Source organism: Danio rerio, chromosome 17 (assembly GCF_052040795.2).
Source record: "Danio rerio strain M-AB ecotype USA chromosome 17, GRCz13ab, whole genome shotgun sequence".
NCBI classification, from domain to species: Eukaryota; Metazoa; Chordata; class Actinopteri; order Cypriniformes; family Danionidae; genus Danio; species Danio rerio.
Window position 1 is genome coordinate 1,034,556 of NC_141037.1, and position 25,445 is coordinate 1,060,000.

The 25,445-nt window shown below is 36.6% G+C and overlaps 1 protein-coding gene across 4 annotated transcripts in view; it reads right to left on the reverse strand.

Moving 5' to 3' along the window:
- Nucleotides 1-25,445, reverse strand: part of LOC101884734 (ryanodine receptor 3) — a 253,838-nt gene that overhangs the window by 210,143 nt on the left and 18,250 nt on the right. For all 4 annotated transcript variants that reach the window (XR_015512842.1, XR_015512843.1, XM_087289686.1 and 1 more), the window contains exons 2-3: nt 12,348-12,467; nt 910-1,011 (exon numbers count right to left, since the gene is read on the reverse strand). Coding sequence is in view for 2 of the 4 variants with exons in the window: in XM_087289686.1 (XP_087145812.1) it covers nt 910-1,011; nt 12,348-12,467 (222 nt within the window). In the remaining 2 variants the exon portion in view is untranslated. The remainder of the gene's footprint in view (nt 1-909; nt 1,012-12,347; nt 12,468-25,445) is intronic.

A 25,445-nucleotide genomic window follows, 5' to 3' on the forward strand; every position in this document is an offset into this window, starting at 1 on the left:
TTTTAGCTAGGGTTCAATCACTGCTCTGTTTCTGAAGAACTCAATACATGGATTCCATGTTACATTGACATTCTTAGTTTTACTTTTAAGGGAAAGTCTTAGCTACTCAATTTGCAGGCAAGACATGACATTTTTATCAATGTGGAGTTACAAAGAGGATCTTTTCCTTTCCAATTCAGTAAAGTCAATCTACGTGCCACAAGGGTTTTAAATCTAATCATTGTACGTTGATTTTTAGATAATTCTGCATCATCTCTGACACCAAATATAGCTAAACTAGGTCCAGGGTATATTTGTTTTCCCACCACTTCTGATATCAACTCAAGAATCAAAAAATATATGAATATAATTATTGTATGTTCATTATTATTAATTGTATCATTTATTATCATTATCATTAGATAATTTTTTTTCTATAATTATTATTTTGTTTACCTGAAATATTCTTCATTCTGTATGTTTTATTTAGTTTTTTTCCCTCTGTATATTTGATTTGCTTCATTTACAAAATTACTAAAAAATATACAATAATAATATAATAAGTAAATAATAATAAGTAAATGAGCAAACAAAGCACACATCAACAAGCAAAATGTCAGAAATATTAGGCCTATAATCGCTCACCTTTTTGATGAACTGCTGCAGCATGTGCACAGAGACAACAGAAGAGAGAAATCCTCAATACACACTCTCAGCATGGTCAGGTTTTGCTCATTATTCAGCAGAAACACCACAGGAGAGTAACGTAAAGATCAGCGCTGCCGCAGGTCATCACACTCAAACCAGAGCATCAGGAATAACACAACAGAACCGCCTCGTCTGGAGCTCAATGATGCCTGACCTTTAAACTGAACCCCTTACACACAGACGGAGCACACTCAGGTGTGTGTGTGTGTGTGTTGTACTCACGTCATTGTCGTGTCCAGTCTTGGCCAGCATCTCCTGCAGCGCTCGCACAGACAGAGACTGCTCCAGGACAAAACTGCAGATGCACAGATCTGGAGGAGCATACTGCAAACACACACCACAGGTCAGTATACAAGATCAACACACGCACGCACAAACGCACACACACACACACACACACACACACACACAAACACAAACACACACAAACACAAACACACAATCACAAACACATATACATCCACACATACATACAAACATACACAAACTCCCACACACACATATACACACACACACACACACACACACACACACAAAGGGTTGTTTTGTGAATTGTCGGATCACTCCACAGGTTCCCATTGTTTTAATACTGTTCAAACAAAAGCGCACACACGCAAACACTCACACACACACACACACAAATGCACCCACATGCACATTTATATATGTGTAGACACACACACACACACACACACACACATTTATGCACAAATACACACACATGCATAAACATGCATGCACAAATGCATACACGCACACACACATGCTCACAAATGTACACACTCATGCACATGCAAACACACACGTGCGCACAAAAACAAATGCATCCTCATGCACAGACATGCACTTGCACGCACACATTCACATATACACACGCACACATATTAATTCATGCACATGCATACACACACACACACACGTGCGCACAAAAACAAATGCATCCTCATGCACAGACATGCACTTGCACGCACACATTCACATATACACACGCACACATATTAATTCATGCACATGCATGCACACACACAAATGTACACACTCATGCACATGCATACACACACATGCACACACATTCACATACACACACGCACACAAATTCACGCATACACAGACACCCACATGCACACACTCATGCATAAGCACACACATTTATACACACACATGCGCACACACACAGACCAAATTGCACACAGTCACATATGCATGCACAAATTCACACATGCACACATACACACGAGCATAGTATACACACGCGCATGACAAATTCATGCTCGCACACGCACAGAAACGTACACACTTATCCACATGCACACCCAAACACACATGCATGCACACAAATGCATCACGTACATGCACAAATGCACACAGACATTCACATACACACACACACACACACACACAAATTCACACATGCATAGACAGAAAAACATGTACATTCACATGAACACAAATGTACACACTTATGCACATGCGCGCACGCACACATGCATGCACACACACACAAATGCATGCACAGTCACATATACACACACACACACACACAAAACGTGTACACACATACACATAATAAAGAGCATATAAACATAATATATAGAGCATAATATACACACATGCATGCACACTAACAAATGAATGCACATGCACGCAAATACATGCGCATGCACACACACATTCACACACACAAAAACACATACACACATACACACGAGCATATACACACAGGTATGCACATACACACATATACACACACACACACGCACACATATATACACACTATGGTGGTTAAAAATATAGAATATTAAGAAAACAAGTGATCATTAAGAGTCTAAAGCTGCACTACAGTTCAGAAACCGATGAAGACCACCAGAGGAAGAAAGCATGATATATATTAACCAGCACCTTCACTTCTGTTCAACTGAAGAGAGTAATGGACATCTCGGATGACAAGCAGAGAGTAAACGATGAGTGAAACAGAGCTGATGCTTCAATGCTGCGCTGAAGCCAAACACACACCGCTGACAGTATGAGGTGAACAACCAGAAGATTAATGAAGAGCTGCGTTACTGAGGAGAACTAAACTGGATCATGACCTGCACCAGGAGAAACTTTCCCTGAGACTCAGCGCATTGTTATGAGGACAAAACCTGAGGAGGAGGAGAAACTCACCTGAACTACTTTATTCTTGCAAAACTGGGATATACACGAGCCGTTTTAAAGGGTAAAAAAGGACAAACTATTTTAAGAAAACACACTGTTATTTTTCGGCTGTTTTGGGGTAAAGTCTGGAAGGGATACAGCTGCAGATACTCACATCAATTTCACATTACTGTGAGGGTTGAGTTTAGGGTTGGGGTAGGGGTAGATGCTAATAAAATATAATTTAATGTGTTATTTAATAAATAATATGAACAATAATCAATATAATTACTGTTTTCACATTACTGTGAGGGTTGAGTTTAGGGCTGGGGTAGGGGAAGATGCTAATAAAATATAATTTAATGTGCTATTTAATAAATAATATGAATAATAATCAATATAATGACTGTTTTTACATTACTGTGAGGGTTGAGGTAGGGGAAGATGCTAATAAAATATAATTTAATGTGTTATTTAATAAATAATATGAATAATAATCAATATAATGACTGTTTTTACATTACTGTGAGGGTTGAGGTAGGGGAAGATGCTAATAAAATATCATTTAATGTGTAATTTAATAAATAATATGAATAATAATCATAATAATGACTGTTTTTACATTACTGTGAAGGTTGAGGTAGGGGAAGATGCTAATAAAATATAATTTAATGTGTTATTTAATAAATAATATGAATAATAATCAATATAATGACTGTTTTTACATTACTATGAGGGTTGGGGTAGGGGTAGATGTTAATAAAATATCATTTAATGTGTAATTTAATAAATAATATGAATAATAATCATAATAATTACTGTTTTTACATTACTGTGAGGGTTGGGGTAGGGGTAGATGCTAATAAAGTATCATTTAATGTGTAATTTAATAAATAATATGAATAATAATCATAATAATTACTGTTTTTACATTACTGTGAGGGTAGGGGTAGATGCTAATAAAGTATCATTTAATGTGTAATTTAATAAATAATATGAATAATAATCATAATAATTACTGTTTTTACATTACTTTGAGGGTTGAGTTTAGGGTTGTGGTTGGGTAGATGTTAATAAAATAAAATTTTATGTGTAATTTAATAAATAATCTAAATAATAATTGATATAATGACTGTTTTTATATTACTGTGAGGGTTGAGTTTATGGTTGTGGTTGGGTAGATGTTAATAAAATATTTTTGGGGGGGTAATTTAACAAATAATATGAATAATAATCAATATAACTACTGTGTTTACTCTACTATGAGGGTTGGGGTAGGGGTAGATGCTAATAAAGTATCATTTAATGTGTAATTTAATAAATAATATGAATAATAATCATAATAATTACTGTTTTTACATTACTGTGAGGGTAGGGGTAGATGCTAATAAATTACAATTTAATGTGTAATTTAATAAATAATATGAATAATAATCAATATAATTACTGTTTTTACATTACTGTGAAGGTTGAGGTAGGGGAAGATGTTAATGAAATACTATTTAATGTGTAATTTAATAAATAATATAAATAATAATCATAATAATTACAGTTTTTACATTACTGTGAGGGTTGGGGTAGGGGTAGATGCTAATAAAATACAATTTAATGTGTAATTTAATAAATAATATGAACAATAATCAATATAATCACAGTTTTTACATTACTGTGAGGGTTGAGTTTAGGGCTGTGGTTGGGTAGATGTTAATAAAATAAAATTTTATGGGTGATTTAATAAATAATCTAAATAATAATTGATATAATGACTGTTTTCACATTACTGTGAAGGTTGAGGTAGGGGAAGATGTTAATGAAATACAATTTAATGTGTAATTTAATAAATAATATGAATAATAATCAATATAATCACAGTTTTTACATTACTGTGAGGGTTGAGTTTAGGGCTGTGGTTGGGTAGATGTTAATAAAATAAAATTTTATGGGTGATTTAATAAATAATCTAAATAATAATTGATATAATGACTGTTTTCACATTACTGTGAAGGTTGAGGTAGGGGAAGATGTTAATGAAATACAATTTAATGTGTAATTTAATAAATAATATGAATAATAATCAATATAATCACAGTTTTTACATTACTGTGAGGGTTGAGTTTAGGGTTGTGGTTGGGTAGATGTTAATAAAATAGTGAGTTGGTATGGTCAGCAGAAGTCTTTCAGTGTTTAAAGACAGATCTTAGTTAAATGATTGAGTTACTCAGTGTACAGTAGGTTAATATCTCTACAATATTATAGACTAAAAGATCCGCTGTAAATGCTGCTCTCCCAGTGTAAACATGTAAACACCGCAATCAAACTATTACCGATGTGGAGGATTTTCACTGCATTTTGTGACAGGAATAACACACACGGCTTTCTGACGCTACCTACCGAGTGCATCTAAGGTACTGAGATATGCGGAGGGTTTATTTCTCTCATTCACCATGCGGTATCACACATTGCATGAAAAATACACGCTTAGAGCAGTTCCTCAAATCAAATATCTGGTTTGTCACGAGGCGCATGAATGAAATTCATGAATGAAAGAGCCAAACTGCAGTCCACTATTTAATCATTTGTCAAATAATTTGATTACTGATGTCATGTAGACACAGTCACTCTCTTTCTCTCCTGTGTGTGTGTTTGTTTTGCCTCTGTGAAAATCAGCATGTGCCCAAACCGACACTCCCATTTTTATGCAAATTCTTACAGACCTTCCCTTTTTCCCTCCTCCGACACTCCCCCTAAACAGAGCTGGACACGCCCACTTTCCTGACTTTTTTTCCAAAGTAGAGATGTGAAAACACCCTGCTGAAACAAGGGGCTTTCATGGCCCTTTAATGTGCTTAAAATTGAGCTAGTGATGTACATGATGATGAGCTGCAAGAGCTCCTGCACATCAGTCTGTGCTGCTCATAAATCAGTGTGACAGACGAGAGCAGCAGAGATGAGACGAAAGAGACGGATGAAAATGAAGACAGACACAAACCTCAGGCCTGAAAACATCTACAGACACACTGAAGCTCCTCTCAGTTATAAACACACTCCGCGTACAGTGCTGTACACTCGTATAACACTACATTTCACAACTCCGTACATCTGCAAACACTGTGTGTGACAAATTATATAGTGGAAAGTCACATATTTACTTTTACAGCACTTTACTGACTGATTCAAAACATCTTGACAGAATGAAGATGAATACATACAGCTAAAGTCAGAGTTTTAGCCTCCCTGTATAATTTTTACACAATTTCTGATTAACGGAGAAAAGACTTTAACACATTTCTGCACATAATAGTTTTAATAACTGATTTATTTTCTCTTTGTCATGATGACAGTAAATAATATTAGACTAGATATTCTTCAAGACACTAGTATTCAGCCTAAAGTGACATGTAAAGGCTTCACTAGCGTAATTAGGGTAAAGTTAGGGTAATTAGGCAAGTCATTGTATAACAGTGGTTTGTTCTGGAGACAATCCAACACTAATATTGCTGAAGGGGCGAATAATATTGAGCTTAACATGGGTTTAAAAGTATTAAAAACTGCTTTTATTCTAGCCCAAATAAAACAAATAAGACTTTCTCCAGAAAAAAAAACTCAAATAGTTAGTTTTTTTTTTTTTTTGACGACAACACGAAACGAACGTTGTCAACATAACTCACTGGAAATCCAAAATAATTCCTCACCGGCAACTTCAGTGAAAGCGAAGGGGGTTTAAGTTCTGACGATGGGTCTGCAGTTGCCATGCTATCTTTTGGCTGTTTGTTGTAGCTGTTAGGTCGACTCGCAGCACTTCAACAAGCCTGTTTTTTTTTTTTGCGTGACATGAGGGCTTGTCAGCATCTACGATTCCATTTTTTGATTCGATAATCGAAAATTGAGCATGAATTTTAAACTATTTAATTTTTACATCGAAATCATGACACCCTTACTGTTTAAGGCTGATTTATACATCTGTGTCAAACGAACGCGTATGCTACGGTGTTGACGCATAGCCCTACGCAGTAGCTGTCGCTGATGTGCACCTCTCAAAAAATGTAACTACACATCGCAACGACGCATAGCGCAAGCTCTGTGATTGGTCGGCTTGGTAACGCTGATGAGTCTGGGCGGGACCGAGAGCCACGCGAGCACCACAACCCCGATGGAGCAATTGTTTACAAGTGTGGAGTCCCGTGAAGGAGCTCCGGATGGATAGTTTTGTTTTGTGTTTACCTCATAGTTAAAGTTGGTGCACGTCCGCCGGTTCCTGCCTCAAAATGAGCGAGTTTGAGTCACTTATACATTCAGGAAGCGTTTAGAAAAAACAAAACAGCAGTGAAGAAACTCGACACAGAGGAACATTTACACCTCACTGCCAACTAGCGTTTCAGAAGTGTTAATGCAGACCAACAGAGACAGCAGCAGAAGTATAAATGCACAGCTACACGTGTTGCATGCGCCGTGGGTCACGCCGGTCACTTGACGCAGAAGTAGAAACCAGGGGTCCGTTCTTCGTACGTGGATTACTCAGTTAGCTGGATTTGGATATTGACGATTCAGGATCGTTTCGTTCTTCAAAGCTGATCCGAGAGTTGTTGTCATGGCAACAGTTCTGCTAGGTCAAACCTGATCAGGAGCAGGCTCAATTTACATAAACAGGATTAGATCGGCTTAGTTCAATCAAAGATAATAGAGAAAGTACCGAATTCTAACATTTTCTTACAATAGTAGTTATATACACTTGGGAAAAGAGTAAATATTTTTTAAACTACATATATATATATATATATATATATATATATATATATATATATATATATATATATATATATATATATATATATATACATACATATATATATATATATATAAAGTTATAGTTATTAATAAAATATTACACATATTAATAAAACATATGCAATCTGCACTCTCGAAATGAAAGTACAAAGACTGCCACCTGGTGCTGCACAGAGAAAACTTATTGATATGAACTTTTTAGATCGCTTTAGTACAAATTGTGTATAATAGAAATGCAGAATATGTGACTTTTTTTAAAGCAATAATACATTTCAGCAGTCATGAACATGTTTTGATAGTTAATATGTCAGTGATTTGATGCTTCACAAAAATTGCAGACGCCTTTACCAATATCAAAATGCTTTTGTAAACTTCCAGTTATTCTTTACACCGATTAAAAAACAGCTACTATAATAAAGAAAATATTCCCTAAATGTAGAACTAAATACACTGATATGCATTGAAATACATGATGAATACTCTTGACACATGAAAGTGTAAAGCCTGCAGCTCACAACAAATGTGGAAGGTTATTGCGTATCATATTAAACAAGCCGTTTACTGCTAATTTGATGTAATTTTGCTCACATGGATAATTGAATATTAATCAGATGATGTCATTACGCTGCTGTGCCGTCAGCCAATCGCTGCATTGCTGATCATGATTTCGAGGATGGATAGATCTGTCCTTCACAACACACGCAGATCTCAGATCAGTTCATCCAGACATTCTAATCTGATTCACGAACTTGTTTGAAGAACCAAATTAGCGAGAGATCAGTTATCAAGATTAAAAGATCCAGGATCTGCCAAATCATCTTAGATCATTTAAGCGAGGTACGAAGAACGCACCCCAGGCTTTACTCTACTAATCTAAACATTTGTGTAAAACATTTATTTTTCTGAATGATATTTGCCCCTCTTTTCTACATAAAGGCTACAAGATCCTTGGATCCTTTAATTATTTGCTTTGTTTTTAATAAACATTTAAATTAAATCACTGTTTAAAATCAAGAGAGTATAGAAACGCAACAAACTCCAATGATATTCTACAGAATACAACTCACCATCATAACATGATAAAAGCCTATGATACGTCAGTAACAGCGCCACCGCTTCAGTGTGTTTATCTGTTATGCGCGACCTTTGACCACTGCTGTGCTGAATGAAGGAAGAGGACTCGACAGAGAACAGGCAGTGGCGGATGATGGATGATCCTTGGAAAGTGTGATCAGATACAGTGGAGAAGATTTCAGACCGCCAAAGTCGCCACAGAATAAGGAAAATTATTATAAAACATTAATAAATTGGCTTACTAATGATAACAGATGAGAGACCAGCTGCGGTCAAACATGTCACGTGCTCCTCTCTAAATTAGTATGTGAAACTTCACTTATCTAAAACAATTACAAATAAAAAATATTCCGACAAAAGTTATAATATTTATTATTTACATTACATTATTGTAATGTTATTATTTACATTATATTATTATTTAAATAGTTTTATAATTAATAAGAGATATTTACATTTTATAATTATTTCTTTTAGCACTAAGTATGAATACGATTCTTTACATTCATTTACTTAATATTTTATGGTTTGACTTTATTTTAGTATGTGTTTGTTTAACGTATAATTGCTTTAAAAATATTATTTTAAGATTTAATTCAACTTTATTTTTATTTTGTTTTTCAAATTAATCTAAATAAAACACACTAAAAATGTGCATTTATGCTTTTGAATATACAAGTTGCCACAGAATAAGGAAAATACTTATAAAAATAAATAAACTTATTGAAATCATAATTATCTAAAATTATGAATTCATAAATTTTATTTATATATATATATATATATATATATATATATATATATATATATATATATATATATATATATATATATATATATATATATATATATATATAATACATATTGTGTAATTATTTATTTTAGGACTTATTTAAGTAGGTTTTTTTTTTTACATTATTTTGTTTTGACATTTTTGTTGCTGTTTGTTTACTTATAATTTACTCAAAATATTATTTTATAATTTTATTTTATTTTATTTTAATTTTAAAACTTTGATTTATTTATTTTTATGTAATAAAACACTAACAATGTACAATAATATTTTTAAATACATACATTTATTTTTTTCCTGAATGTCATTTGACCCTCAGCTAAATGTAAACACACGGATGTTTTATTCAATTATTTTAACAAGAAACAAAAATCTCCCAATTCCTCAAACCTGTCATGCTAACCGACAGAGGTGTGTTTATACAGTAAGAGTGATCTGTTATAAGTGATTGTGCTGAAAGTGTTTTAAGTGTGCAGCTCATCAGGTGTGAAAGTGGATCATTAGCCGTTTCTCCCAGCGGAGCGGCGGCTCTCATAAGAATAGCAGAGGCAGAATGAAGACAAAGCAGCAGGAAAGCGGCGATACATCATTTCTGTCTCAGCTAATTATGATCACATCCTACAGTCTCTTCCTCCTCTGAGACACAGCAGACCAACAATACCACTAACACAATGAGGGAAAACAGAGGCTCGCATCTCCATCAGGCCTCCGCAGTAGATACACACAGCAAAAACTATGATGACAACTAAAATGTGAACTATACGGACAACTGCAATAACCATGACAACAACGATGAATACGACTATACAGACAACTGCCATAATTTAGATGACAACGATGAATTTGACAACTATAAGAACAACTGCGAAATCTATGATGACAGCTATAACTCTAAAAATTACACGACAACTGCGATAACCATGACGACAACGAGTATGACAACTATACAAACAACTGCGATATCTATGATGACAGCTATAACTCTAAAAATTACACGAAAACTGCGATAACCATGACGACAACGATGTGTATGACAACTACACGAAAAACTGCAATAATAAAGACGACAGCTAAGAGTTTGACAACAAAACGAACAACTGCGATATCTATGATGACAGTAACAACTCTAAAAATTACACGACAATTGCGATAACCATGACGACAACAATGAGTATGACAACTATACGAACAACTGCGATATCTATGATGACAGCTACAACTCTAAAAATTACACGACAATTGCGATAACCATGACGACAACAATGAGTATGACAACTATACGAACAACTGCGATATCTATGATGACAGCTACAACTCTAAAAATTACACGACAATTGCGATAACCATGACGATAACAATGAGTATGACAACTATACGAACAACTGCGATATCTATGATGACAGTTACAACTCTAAAAATTACACGACAATTGCGATAACCATGACGATAACAATGAGTATGACAACTATACGAACAACTGCGATATCTATGATGACAGCTATAAGTCTAAAAATTACACGAAAACTGCGATAACCATGACGACAACGATGTGAATGACAACTACACGAAAAACTGCAATAATAAAGACGACAGCTAAGAGTTTGACAACAAAACGAACAACTGCGATATCTATGATGACAGCAACAACTCTAAAAATTACACGACAATTGCGATAACCATGACGACAACAATGAGTATGACAACTATACGAACAACTGCGATATCTATGATGACAGCTACAACTCTAAAAATTACACGACAATTGCGATAACCATGACGATAACAATGAGTATGACAACTATACGAACAACTGCGATATCTATGATGACAGCTATAACTCTAAAAATTACATGACAACTGCGATAACCATGACAACGAGTATGACAACTATACGAACAACTGCGATAAATATGACAACAACGATGATTATGAAAACTATACAGACAACTGTGATAACTATGACAACAACGATAAGTATGACAACTGTACAAACAACTGCGATATCTATGATGACAGCTATGACTACAAAAACTATAAGAACAACTGCAATAACTATCGTGACAACTATTACTATGAAAACTATACGAACGACTGTGATAACTATCATTACAACTATAACTACAAAACTATACAAACTACTGCGATAACCATGACGACAACGATGAGTATGTCAACTACATAAAAAACTGCAATAATAAAGACGACAGCTGAGAGTTTTACAACGATAAGTATGACAACTCTATGAACAACTTCGTTAACTATGATGACAACGATGAGTATGACAACTATATAAACAAATGTGATAAATATGACGACAACGATGAATATGACAACTATACAAAAAACTGCAATAACTATGATGACAACGAGAATGAAAATATATAGACAACTGCGATGTCTATGACGATAACGATGAGTATGATAACTATACAAACAACTGTGAATATTATGATAGAAACAATAAGTATGACAACTATATGAACAACTGCTATATTTATGACAACAACGATGAGGACGACTATACAAACAACTTCGATATCTATGATGACAAGGATATGAATGACAACTGTACGAGCAACTGTGATATTAATGATAAGAACCATAACTACAGCGCCAACCATATGGAAATCTACAATGAGAATAATTGCTATAATGACAACTTAACGAACAACTGCAATAACTATGACGAAACTACAACTACTTCAGCAAATACACAGAAATCTACATTATAACATTTTACTAAGACTCACTTAGACCATTAAAAACATCATTCGACCACACAAACATTCAGTTTAATGAATACACACAACACAAAATTTGCATATTGACAAGTTTAGAATTCAGTTCGTTTAAGGTGAATGATGTTCCTCACCTTAGCCTCGGAGGTGGGCTCCAGGTAACACAGGCGGTTCCCCAAACCCTCTGCGCTGAGACAGAACTTGCGGTTCTCCTTTTGAATGCAGGCCACACACTGCAGAACCACCTCATCATCCTGAGAAAAACACACACACACACACACACACACACACACACACACACACACACACACACACACACTTCAGTAACTCGAAACAAACTAACCAAAAAAGTATTGAACCAGCACTTTAGTAGAAGACCTGAATTCACCTGAACACCCATGAATTTCCTAAATTACTAAATGTTATAAATCAGTGGTTCTCAAACTGTGGTACGTGTACCACTAGTGGTACGCAGGCTTCCTTTTAGTGGTACGCGAAGGAATGAAAGATGTCATGTACATGCTACACACATTTTAAAATTTACCAAAAATGATGTATATAATATGTCATATATGACATATAGCTTATATTTCTGAGGTAATCTGCCACGTTTTTTGTAACTGTGCAAAGTTGTAGCTGCTTTACTGGGCTTACTTCGCTACTGTATTTCAATACTGCTCATTTTTGTGGTACTTGGAGGGACACATTTTTTCGGAGGTGGTACTTGATGAAAAAAGTTTGAGAACCGCTGTTATAAATAAATAAAATAATAATAATAATGATAAAATATATAATAAAAAAAATAATAATGTTAACAATAATAATAATCATAATAATAATAAATAATCATAATAATAATAATAAAATATATAATAAAAAATAACAAAAATAATAATAATAATGCTAACAACAATAATAATAATAAAAATAATAATAATAAAGTATAATAAAAAAGAACAAATAATAATAATAATAATAATAAAGCTAACAATAATAATAATAATAATAATAAAAATAAATAATAATAATGCTAATAATAATAATAATAATAATAATAAAAATAGCTATTGTAATTTTAGATCCCATTAACACATATTCCAAGTTTACTAAATGGTTTTAAATCTATATAGTAATAGTCTATAGAAATGTTTGACAGATTTTTTTTTATACCCAAATTAATATGTTGGCAAAAAATATTAAATTTTAATAAACATGAAAAACAAAAAGAAATATAGAAATATATCAAACTTAGTTAAAAATGTGTAGCTTGTAATTATATTTCTGCAATAACATACATTTAAAATAATATAAATACATTTGTACAATGACAGGTTTGAATTTAAATGTACTATCTTTCAATTTATAAAGACGTTTAGTACTCAAACTCCTATTTCAATGAATATATGTGTGTGTATATATATATATATATATATATATATATATATATATATATATATATATATATATATATATATATATATATATATATATATATATATATTGTCTATAGTCACGGGGAAAATGTATTAAATATATTTATTTTCAAAAGGATGTATACTCATTTAGGCTGAGCACTGTATTTACATGTATACTCATTTGCCACTTTATTAGGTGCACCTGTCCAAATGCTGTCAGCTAAGAACAGGAAACTGAGGCTACAATTCACACAGGCTCACCAAAACTGGACAATAGAAGATTGGAGAAACGTTGCTGCTCTGATGAGTCTCCATTTCTGCTGACACATTCGGATGCTCGGAGCAGAATTTGGCCTCAACAGCATGAAAGCATGGATCATCCTGCCTTGTATCAGCGGTTCAGGCTGGTGGTGGTGGTGTAATGGTGTGGGGGAGATTTTCTTTGGGTCCATTAGTACCAATTGAGCATCAACACCACAGCCTACCTGAGTAAAATCTCTGAGGAATATTTCCAGTAGCTTGTTGAATCTATGAAGGATTAAAGCAGTTCTGAAGGCAAAATGGTCCAACCCGGTACTAGTAAGGTGTACCTAATAAAGTGGCCAGTGAGTGTATATTAGACCTGCTGTAGCAATTGATTGGAAACCTTAGATGAAAGTGTATTTCTTAATGTATGTATTACGTTTTTTGGACTCTGAAAGCGCCAGCGCCTAATGACTTGCAAAGAAAATGACATGAAACAGCCTAAAATCTTGAACGCTCTACTGAAGAAAACTCCTCTTTTATTGCTCTTCATATCTTCCTGAACTCTGGCTTTGACTGTTTCATCACAGCTTCAGAGCTGTAGTGTTCTCAGGCTCTCGGTGTTCAGATGGACCGGAAGCTGTTATTTCCTGGCGCTGTGACTCAGATCAGCTAATAATGTTCAACACGCCACAAAAACACCAGATAAATCAGCACAATCCACTCATCAGACAGCATCAGCAGGAGAGACGCTCACATTCACTCTGGAGGAACACAGACACAATGATAAAACTCAATAAATCTGAATTTTCCTAAATCACTGGTGAACAGAAGAAATATCAGCAATTGTTTAGATGCATTTGACATAAGGGTGTCACGATTTGTCACGAAATACACACTCAGGCCGTTTACACTAGTAGGTCTTAGTTTTTTAATGGCATTGTAGAACGACAACGATCCACATCCATACTGGCGTTTTGCATTACTGATCAGCCCTCCTTCCTCACCACCGCTGAAAACGCACATCACGTGACCACACACACACAGGCTCAGACACACACGCACACACACACTGTCATGCACTAGAGACAGCGGGTCCAGGCAGTCAGCGGGTCAGTAGACTGCTTCAAACTTTCACATTTGTACTTGGTAATTTTAGCGAACACCTCAGATACTGTTGGCTGGTTCCTGTTGGTTGTGCAACTTTTTACCGACGCCATTACAGGGCTCGAAATTAACTTTTTTACTTGGTAGCACCGGTGCTCCCAACTTCAAATATTTAGGAGCACCAAAAAATTTTTTGGAGCACCAGAAAAAATTTAGGAGCACCCACCAAAAATGAATGAGCACCGCTGCAAATTGTTTTTTAAGGGATTTATTGTATTGTAAAACAACATCAATAGGACTGACAAAAATCAGAAACAACTATCTAACTAATGCTGCGAAGACATTGATATTTGTGTGCAATAATTCCAAAATGAATGTCTAATAATTAGGCCATAGAATATTAATGATGATAAAAAATGACAATAATAGTAACAATGAATTCCATTTCTCATTATGATGCTGCCTTGAATGTGCATGAATGTAGGTTATCTGCTATAAAAAGTCTGTTACTTTATGAAAAATAATTGTATAGTTTGCATCAAACAAAAATGAAGCATTGCAGTAAGAAATATTGATTTTGTACTCATTTAAAATCATTTTGTACATCTCCATATTTGTGAAATACATTAGGTGGCAATAATGCTCCTAAGGAGTTAGTCGTCGTTAAACAAGAAAAAATAGAAGACAACTGATCTGTCGTTAGCCATATACAGTTCACCCCTGCCTAGATCTTGTGTCCTGCATTGGGTGTGCTGAAATGTCTGTGGTTGTGCAGCTGGATGCATCTCGTCTGTTCTGGAGACAACGTCCAAAACAAATATTGCTTAAGGGGGCTAATAATATTGACCATAAAACACTTAAGAACTGCTTTTATTCTAGCTGAAATAAAACAATTAAGACTTTCTCCAGAAGAAAAATTATTAGAGGAAATATTGTGCAGAATTCCCTGAATCTGTTCAACATCATTTGGGAAATAATTAAAAAAGAAAAATTCACACGAGGGAATTCTGACGACAACTCTATACTCATTGCAATGACAGACTGTAGGTTTTATCATAATAATAATAATAATAATAATAACAATAACAACAGGAAGTGTTTTTTTAATCTGCATATTGCGAACGCTAAGATCTATGCGCGATCCCTACGGAGGAGTTTTATTGAGAGGAGCGTCTGATGCTGTAGTTTCTGAAACTCTGCGTCTGCATTTATCAGTGACTGTAAACAGACATGCTGACGGAGAGCAGGACAGCGCAGCGCTTTCCTTTCATTAAACACACACACACACACACACACACACACTGCTGACCACAAAAAACACCTCTTACACCAGGCAAAACACACTCCGACTGATCCCACAGCAGATTAAACTGTGCCAGAGGCAGGAGTGTAATTTGCTCCTCACTTTACAAACATCAAATTATTCACCCTAAAACCTTCCTTTTTCTTTTTCAAGTATTTCCCAAATGAAGTTTTATTTGTTATAATATTTGTTCTTCTGGAGAAAGTCTTAATTGTTTGATTTCGGCTTAAATAAAAGCAGTTTTTAATAGTTTTAAAGCAATTTTAAGATAGGGGTGGTGTTTTATCACTTGCTATGCATCTGTGAAAATTTGCCCTACGATAAAAAAGTACTTATAATAATGCTAAATCCTGTAATTAGTCTGTGCAATGATTTATTATTGTGATGGTTATTAAGGGTGATAGTTTTGCGAATCGCATTATTAATTTATGAGGCTTTTTTTCGGGCATGTGTGAAATTTGCGCTCCCAATATGTGTGTGTGCAAGAAAATAAGACACGATATGTTAACGTCCCCACTCTCCTCAGCAGCCATTTCAGCTCGTGTTCTCCAGCAGTTTAAAAGCGCATGCTTATTAACTGACGTCACAGCGGAAAATGCTCGCATTTCCCAGGCGCCCCCAGTTGAAAACCGCGAGTCACATGACAAGAACTGACCGATCAGCTTTAAACTTTGGACCTGACACATTTAAGTAGACTATTTACCTCAGACAAACACAGAACAACCAAACACTGCAGTGCTTTTTCACACGATGGATTTCAATAGTTACGGCTATCCAGTTTTCTTTTAAATGTTTTATTTTGTGTTAAAAAGAAAAGACAAACAGGTTTGGAACAAGTGAATGGCGAGAGAATTTTGGCTGAACTCAAAGTCTTTTGAATACATCAAGCCGTAATGTTTTCCATATTAACTTACTGAAACAGCTGCAGCTTATTTTGTATTTTTATAGAAATATTTTATGTTTTAAAAGTAACTTCAAAGTAAAGTAATCGGATTATTTTTTACATGAAGTAATCAGTAATGTAATCAATTACAATTTTCCAGTAGTAATCAGTAGGAATCATTTGTAATTAATTACTTTAAGTAACTTATCCAACACTGTTTCATAACACTAGTCAAGTGATTAACAATATTTGTCAATTTAGTCTTATTTTTCTTAATGTCTGAATAATTTAAGTTAAACATTTTGTGCAAGGAATTTAATCGGTCGGTAACAGGAGTGGATATCGCTCCCGAGCGAGTGCGCAAGCAAGCGTGCGTGGTGTGTGTGAAAGTCTTTGTTTATGAGTGAGTGTGTGCGCATGTGTGTTGGTGTGGTATTTTGAGTGTGCGTGTGTGTCTGTCTGTGTGTGTGTGTGTGTGTGTGTGTGTGTGTGTGTGTGTGTGTGTGTGTGTGTGTGTGTGTGTGTGTGTGTGTGTGTGTGTGTGTCTGTCTGTCTGTGTGGATGTTTGTAAATTTCTGTGTTTGTGTGGATTTCTGTGTGTTGTGTTTGTCTGTGTATGTTGTGTGTGGATATGTGTGCGCATATGTGTGTGTGTGTGTGTGTGTGTGTGTGTGTGTGTGTGTGTGTGTGTGTGTGTGTGTTCGACTTTGTATTTGTGCGCCTGCATGTATATGTGTGTGCATATGTGTGTGACTGAGTATTTGTGGATGTGAGTGTGTGGATGTAAGTTTGAGGATGTGTGTGTGTGTGTGTGTGTGTGTGTTTGCTAGGTGCTGTCTATGTTTGTGTATGTGTGTGATTGAGAGAAAGTGTGGTTGTGTGTCCGTGTCCGTGTGTGTGTGTGTGTGTTTATACAGACAGCTTGTTATAGCCTCCCCCCAAAATACAACCCTGTGTATGGAAAGCATTGTCAATGCACCGAGATATCGAATTGAACCGAATTGATGGCATGATAATCATAACTCAACTGAACCGGGAGACCAGTACAGGTTCACACCTCTAATTAGAAATGTGCTGAAGAAATCTGCTCTTTTACCCAGCACTTGGGAAATATAAAAAAAAAAATAATTAAAATGTCACCGGAGGGCAAATCCTTTTGACTTCATCTGTATAAGTAAATTCAGAAACTGGGATATAAATTGAAGACATTTCCGCCTAATTGTGTCTTCTCAGACTAAAGTTACACCCTCGCTCAGAGGATTCAGAAACACACAGTAGATTCCCACAAAACACTGCAATCCTCCTCCTCTTTTATGGAAAGCTGCAGATCTGAGGAGTGTTTATCAGACGCAGGTACAGCAGCAGGTGGACGTGGAGCAGAGCCAACCGTCTGTTCACAGCGAGAGGAACACACTTCAGCAGACGAAAACACAGACGAATGACCGACTGAACAACCAGAGACTGTCAGACATTTAGGATGAATAGCTGTGCTTGTAACCAATGGTTCTCAACTGGTTTGGCCATGGCACCCACATTTTCACAAGGCCATTAGGGCTGCTCGATTATGGGAAAAATCATAATCACGATTATTTTGGTCGTAATTGTAATCACGATTATTCAAAAATATTTAAAAAAATATCCGCCCTTCTGTGAATTTATTTTTATATACATATATTCCCCAAATAATTTTAACAGAGCAATTTTTTACAATATTTCCTACATTTTTTCTTCTGGAGAAAGGCTTATTTTTTATTTCAGCTAGAAAAAAAACTGATTTAAATATTTTGAAACCTATTTTAACATCTAAATATTATTAGCCCCCTTAATATACGTTTGATTCTAAAGAAGAAACTACTGTTACATAATGATTTGCCTATTCACTTTAATTAAACCTTTAAATGTCACTTTAAGCTGAATACTAGTATCTTGAAAAACATCTAGTAAAATATAATGTGCTGTCATCATAGCAAAGATAAAAGAAATCAGTTATTAGAAATGAGTTATTAAATCTGTTGTTTAAACTGTGCTTAAAGCATCTTCACTGTAAGAAAAAAACTTTAACTACAGAATAGCAAATAAAAACAGCAGCAATATCGCACGCTGTCACTTTAAGAATGCGGCGGCTCTGATGGTTTCTCTTTCTCGTGTCTTTTGATTCTCACCTTGTTTATTACACAAATGAGGATTAATATGAATAATCACTAAACACCGCGCCTGTATTAAGAGGGCGTTAGATGTGTGTGTGCTCTGCTGTCTGAGGCTAAGCGCGGCGCACACACACACACACACACACACACACACACACACACACACACACACACACACACACACACACACACAACCTGTGCAAGGCTAAACGCAGCGCGCACACACACAACAGCACGTGCTCTTTCACACTTTTAAAAATATGAATGATGCACATCCTGTGCTGCAAAAGTTACATCACAGCACATGCTTTAGTCACTTTCACGTGTAACTGTAAAGGAGGCAGTATATTGTCACGGTCGTGGTGGGGAAAAGGAGCCAGGACTCGCGTGCAAAGAAATATTAATAAAACAAATAAACAAACAAACAAACAAACAAAAAAAGACTGGACAGGCTGGCAAACTGGAGAACAGGAGAACAGGACAAGACTGGAAACGATGACATCTGATGACGAACTGGCACAGAACAGAAGACATGAGGAGATTATAAGCAGGAGAAAATTAACACACAACAGATGAACATAATTAACTAATAATGGGTTAACAAGTTGGGGTAACAGTTGTCCATAAAACAGGACAAGAACATGCAGCCAATGAGAGAACTCATTAACCGCATGTTCATGACAACACAAGCACAACACTGAAGCACACAACAAACACAGAGCCACGTGCTTTAACAAAAGACGCAAGACACGAGCACACGATGAATGAAAACACTCACCGTGCGCTCACACACGCAGCGTGCATGTTTCATCCCAGCGCCGACCAAAACCGAAACTAACTAGACTGAGACGCTGGGAATGAAACACCAAGCTGCAGACAGACGAAAACACAAACACGAGTACAAGAGCGCACGCGTCGGAGGCACGCAGAACCCACGCAGACGCATCAAGCAGGAGCGCGCACGCTCTGCGCACACCCACGAAGGCGCACGCACACACGGAGACAAACACAATGACAGAAACAAGTGCTCGACCCAAGAAAACTCGAGCCGAGCACAACAGGACTAGACATGACTAGTGTCCGGACTCTGCCACCAAAACAAGAATTTACATGTCCAGAGTGGCAGAACCCTGACAGTGATGGAATAATCGTTTATCTCAATTAATGGTTTTTCATAATCGTTAGAAGCCGAAATCGAAATAGAAACCGGATTTTCGATTAATTGCACAGCCCTAATGGCCATTAAGCCGCGACCCAAATTTTTAGAAACTATAATATAATTTTAGGAATTATAATTCATTTGTAAGGGTGTCACGATTTAAATTTTTAATCGAAATGGATCGAAATTTATGCTCAATTTCGATTATCGAATCAAAAAATAGAATCGTTGATGCTGCCACGCCCTCATGTCACGTCAGCTTGGCTTGCCAAGCGGGAAAAAAACAGGCTTGTTGAAGTGCTTGTTGAACTGCAGACGCAGGACAGAGCTTAAACCCTCTCCTCTTTCAATGAAGTCGCCGGTGTGGAAGTATTTTGGATTTCCAGTGAGTTATGTTGACAACGTTTGTATTGTCGACAAACAAAAAAAACACAGTTTTGCAAGCTCTGCTATGTACGTATTACGGTTGGGATGATAGACGATGGGCGCATCGCGATCCTCCGCCCAGCACCCGTTGCAAATCCGTTCGCGAAAAGTACACACTCAGGCCCTCTTTACACTGTCTTTGTTTTTAAATGGCATTTTAGAACGACAACGATCCACAACCACATTGGCGTGTAGCATTTCTGAGCAGCCCTCCTTCCTCATTACCTCTAAAAACGCACATCACGTGACCACACACACTCATTCACACACAGTCAAAGACGCACACACATTGTCATGCGCTCGAGACAGTGGGTCAAGGCAGTCAGCGGGTCAGACTGCTTCCATCTTTTACTTTTACACAAGTACTTAGTCATTTTAGCGAACACCTCAGATACTGTTGGCTGGTTCCTGTTGGTTTTGCGTCTTTTTTACCGACGCCATTATAACGACACAGATCACTGCCTATTCACGAGTCCCGCAGAAAAAGTGATTGACAGGTGGTAATTATGTGTGTATCTTGCCTTTATTCATTTACTGTATGATTTGTTTATGGGTAAAACAAAGACCATGCAGGTCAGGTAGTTTAAACGGTAGGATACAAATAATTAATTGGTCATTAATTAATTAATTATTCATAATCGAAAAATCGAATCGTGATTTGTTAACATACACAAGTAGTGACAGATATTAGACATTAGAAAATCACCAAGACTTACAAATAAACAATACCTTATTGCTGTCATTTAACAAAACGTATCAAACTATAGTAATATTACAGAGTAAAAACGTCAAATACTGTAAACAGTGGTTAGGAAGGAAAAGTTCATTTACCATTAACTAAACTGAACTGGTAATAAAATGTTAACACTGATCCTGGTGAACAGAACCAGCAAATTAAAGTAAAATGACTGAAATGATCATAACCCTTTTTAAAATATTCAGCAGTTATTTGCTCTTCTGCTGTTGTGTGGGTTTTCTTGGCCTTTGCTACACGGTGAGCTGAGATGCGCGGAGTGCCTGTACTTGTTTTGAACATGAGGATGTCAGGCACTTTTGTGATACCCTCAGCTCTTGAAGTCATCTTTGAAAATAGTCCACAGATTTGTGCTTGCAAACAAACAGAACTTTAGTACTTTAGTAAACGGTGCCTTAGTTGAGACGTTGCTCCTCCACATTGACAGAAGTGGCCTGGACATCTGTTTCGGATGCCTCCAGGACGCCTACCTAGGTGTTTCAGGCATGTCCCATTGGAAGGAGGCTTCGGGGAAGACCCAGGACACGCTGGAGGGACTATGTTTCTCGTCTGGCCTGGGAATGCCTCGTGATCCCCCCGGAGGAGCTGAAAGAAGTGTCTGAGGAGAGGGAAGTCTGGGGTTCTTTCCTAAAACTGCTGCCCCCGCGACCCGGCCCGGAAATGCGGATGAAAATGAATGAATGAATGTATATTGTCAAATAATTGTTTTTTACATTATTTGTATATCCGACATAAAATGAAGTGATTATCATGTAGTTTTATTTAAGGCATTCCTAATTTATTGGAAACTTTTCATTTATTCTCTCTCAGGCACTTTTTTCTGCTGAACACAACAGAAGATATTATGACTTTCACAGTAGAAAGAGAAAATACTCTGGAAATCAATGGTCACCGCTTTCCAGACATCTTCAAAATATAGTCCTTTGTGTTCAACAGCAGGACGAAGCACATGAAAGACGAGTAAACGATGACAGAACTTTCATATTTGGCTGGAGTGTCTCTTTAAGCACTGCAGTGGATCCACTGGAGCTCCAGACATGCGTTTGCTCTGGTTATTATTTCTGGTTACGTGTGTGTTTTTGTGCAGATGCTCATGCAGACGAGAGCATGTGTGTGTGTGTGTGTGTGTGTGTGTGTGTGTGTGTGTGTGTGTGTCTGACTCACAGTGTGTCCTGCTGCTGCGTTTCTAGGGAAACACAGACTTTAAATGTCAGGAGTGCAGGAGATCTGCATTACAGGATTATTTCAACCTGAGCGGAGTTTAAAAAATATAATAAAAAAATAAGACTACATGAAAATCACGAGTATTTGATGTCAGATATCAGAATATTACATCCATCCAAGCAAAAATATATTTGAAAAATACTGTGAATTTTAATAAATGAATAATTAAATATTCCTTTAATTGGAATATATCTTTATTAATAAATTTTAAGACAAACAATTAAGTAAACAGAATAAAAAAATTAATAAATTAAACACAAAACCAGTTCAGTTGATCAGTTCCCCTATAGCGCATGTGTGTGGACTGTGGAGGAAACCGGAGCACCCGGAGGAAACCCACGCCAACACTGGGAGAACATGCAAACTCCACACAGAAACACCAACTGACCCAGCCGAGACTCAAACCAGCGACCGTCTAACTGTGAGGCCATTTTGCTAATCCCTGAGCCACTACTATATATCATTATTATTAATAATCATCATCATCATCATCATCATCATCATCTTTATTATATCGTTATTTAGTTTAGATTGACATCAAATATCAGAGGATATATTAAAGATCCAACTGATGCGATTATTTATTATTCCAGAATTGCTGATATGATATTATATAATTACTGCGAGTCATTAGCAAGTCACTGTGTATTGTGTGTGTCTGAGTGCACACACAATACACAGTGCTGAGTGCTTCTGAGTGTGTGTGTGTGTGTGTGTGTGTGTCAGCGCTGAGCGGAGCTGCTTACAGTAGCAGAGCACATTCCTTCATTTAGCAGATCAATATCTCATTACTGTAGTGTGTGTGTGTGTGTGTGTGTGTGTGAGAGAGAGTTTTAGTTTGAAAACGCATAAGTTTTGCGACAGTTACACCATCTGTCCACACTACGCCGGAGTTTTCGAGTGCTGAAAACGGAGCGTTTTGGAAACACTGGAGAGGCCGTGTTCATTCTGAAGCGCTGCTGCTGCATCTCAGTGTGGATGAGGGAAAACGGAGACATCTGGAAACGGAGGCGGGGCTGCTGAGATTCGCTAGCTGATTGGGGCTTTTGTGTCATTGCGTATCCTTTCCTTATTCGTCAAGCCCCTATCACATGACTATAACACATGGCTTTAACGCTACCGGGAGACAGCAGACCAGCCTTCACTGTAAACAACAACATGGACACAGAAATGGGAGCGTTGTTTGCACTATTGTCTGTTTTAGGCGCCATTGAGCAGTTATTCATTCGTTTAGTAACAACTCGACCTCGTCGTCTGTCCACAAAAATACCTCTCTTGCTTTCTTTGCCATCGTGTTCATTGTTTAACCGGCGTTTGTTGACTAACAATAACCAAATGCCGAGCGAGATGCATGCTTTCTGTTTATACTAGAATGCGCATGCCCAAAGTGCGCCAATGGTCACGTGATATACGTTTTTGGTGGCGTAGTGTGGATGGAGATATGTTCAGAAACGCAAGGTGAAATGCTAGTGTGGACGTGGATCATTTTTGATCAAAGACGTCATTTTAAAACTAAAATGCATTAGTGTAAACAGGGCCTTAGTTTCTCATTAGTTTTGCTGTGGTTACGCCATCAGTCCACACTACACTGGAGTTTGAGCGCCAAACACTGGCGTTTTGAAAACGCTGAAGAGGCCGTTTTCATTTTAAAAAGCTGCTGCTGGGTTGTTGCTAGAGATCGGATGTGGTATCAGGCGGAAGTTAATGAGAATTATTTATAAAATTTCCTTTTTATTGTATTTTACTAATGCCTTCCCCCACCGCAACCGTCACAGCACTGTAAAAACAGTAGTTGTACAGAGTATTATTTATGTTATCTATTAAATTATACAATAAATTGTTTTTAATGTCAACCCCCACACCAACCCTAAACTCAACCGTCACAGTACTGTAAAAATATTAGTTATTGTTATACAATGTCATATAAAATGCTGCTATAATTGATGTACATATCGCAATTTCAGCCGGCCGCGTATCTAATCTAGACTTTACCGGAAAACTGAGACATCTGGAAACAGCTGCAGACATTCTCCTCTCTGATTGGGGCTTTCCCTCAATATTAAGTAGCCTATACTCAGTTCAGTCCTGCATCCTCTCTGTGTAAGTTCAGACTTCACAAGTTTTTTTTATTATTTTTGGCCTTTTTGCCTTTATTATTAGATAGGACAGTATTGAGACTGAAAGCAAAGGTGGAGAGAGAGAGGGGGGTAGGGTAGGGAAATGTCCTCGAGGCGGGATTCAAACTCAGGACACCCTGACGTGCTATTGCACCATGTGTCGGCGTGCTAACCACTAGGCTATTACACTAACCCACTAGGCCAGGCGTTACCAATCTCGGTCTTGGAGGTCCGGTGCCCTGCAGGGTTTAGCTCTGGGTGTTTCAAGTATACCTAGTAAGAACTTGATTAGCTTGTTCAGGTGTGTTTGGTTAGGGTTGGAGCTAAACTCTGCAGGATACCAGCCCTCCAGGAACAAGTTTGGTGATCCCTACACTAGGCTATTGCACTGACAAGACTTTACAAGTTTGACATGGAAAACAAACTCCCGAGGACACGTCGGATCACGGGACTG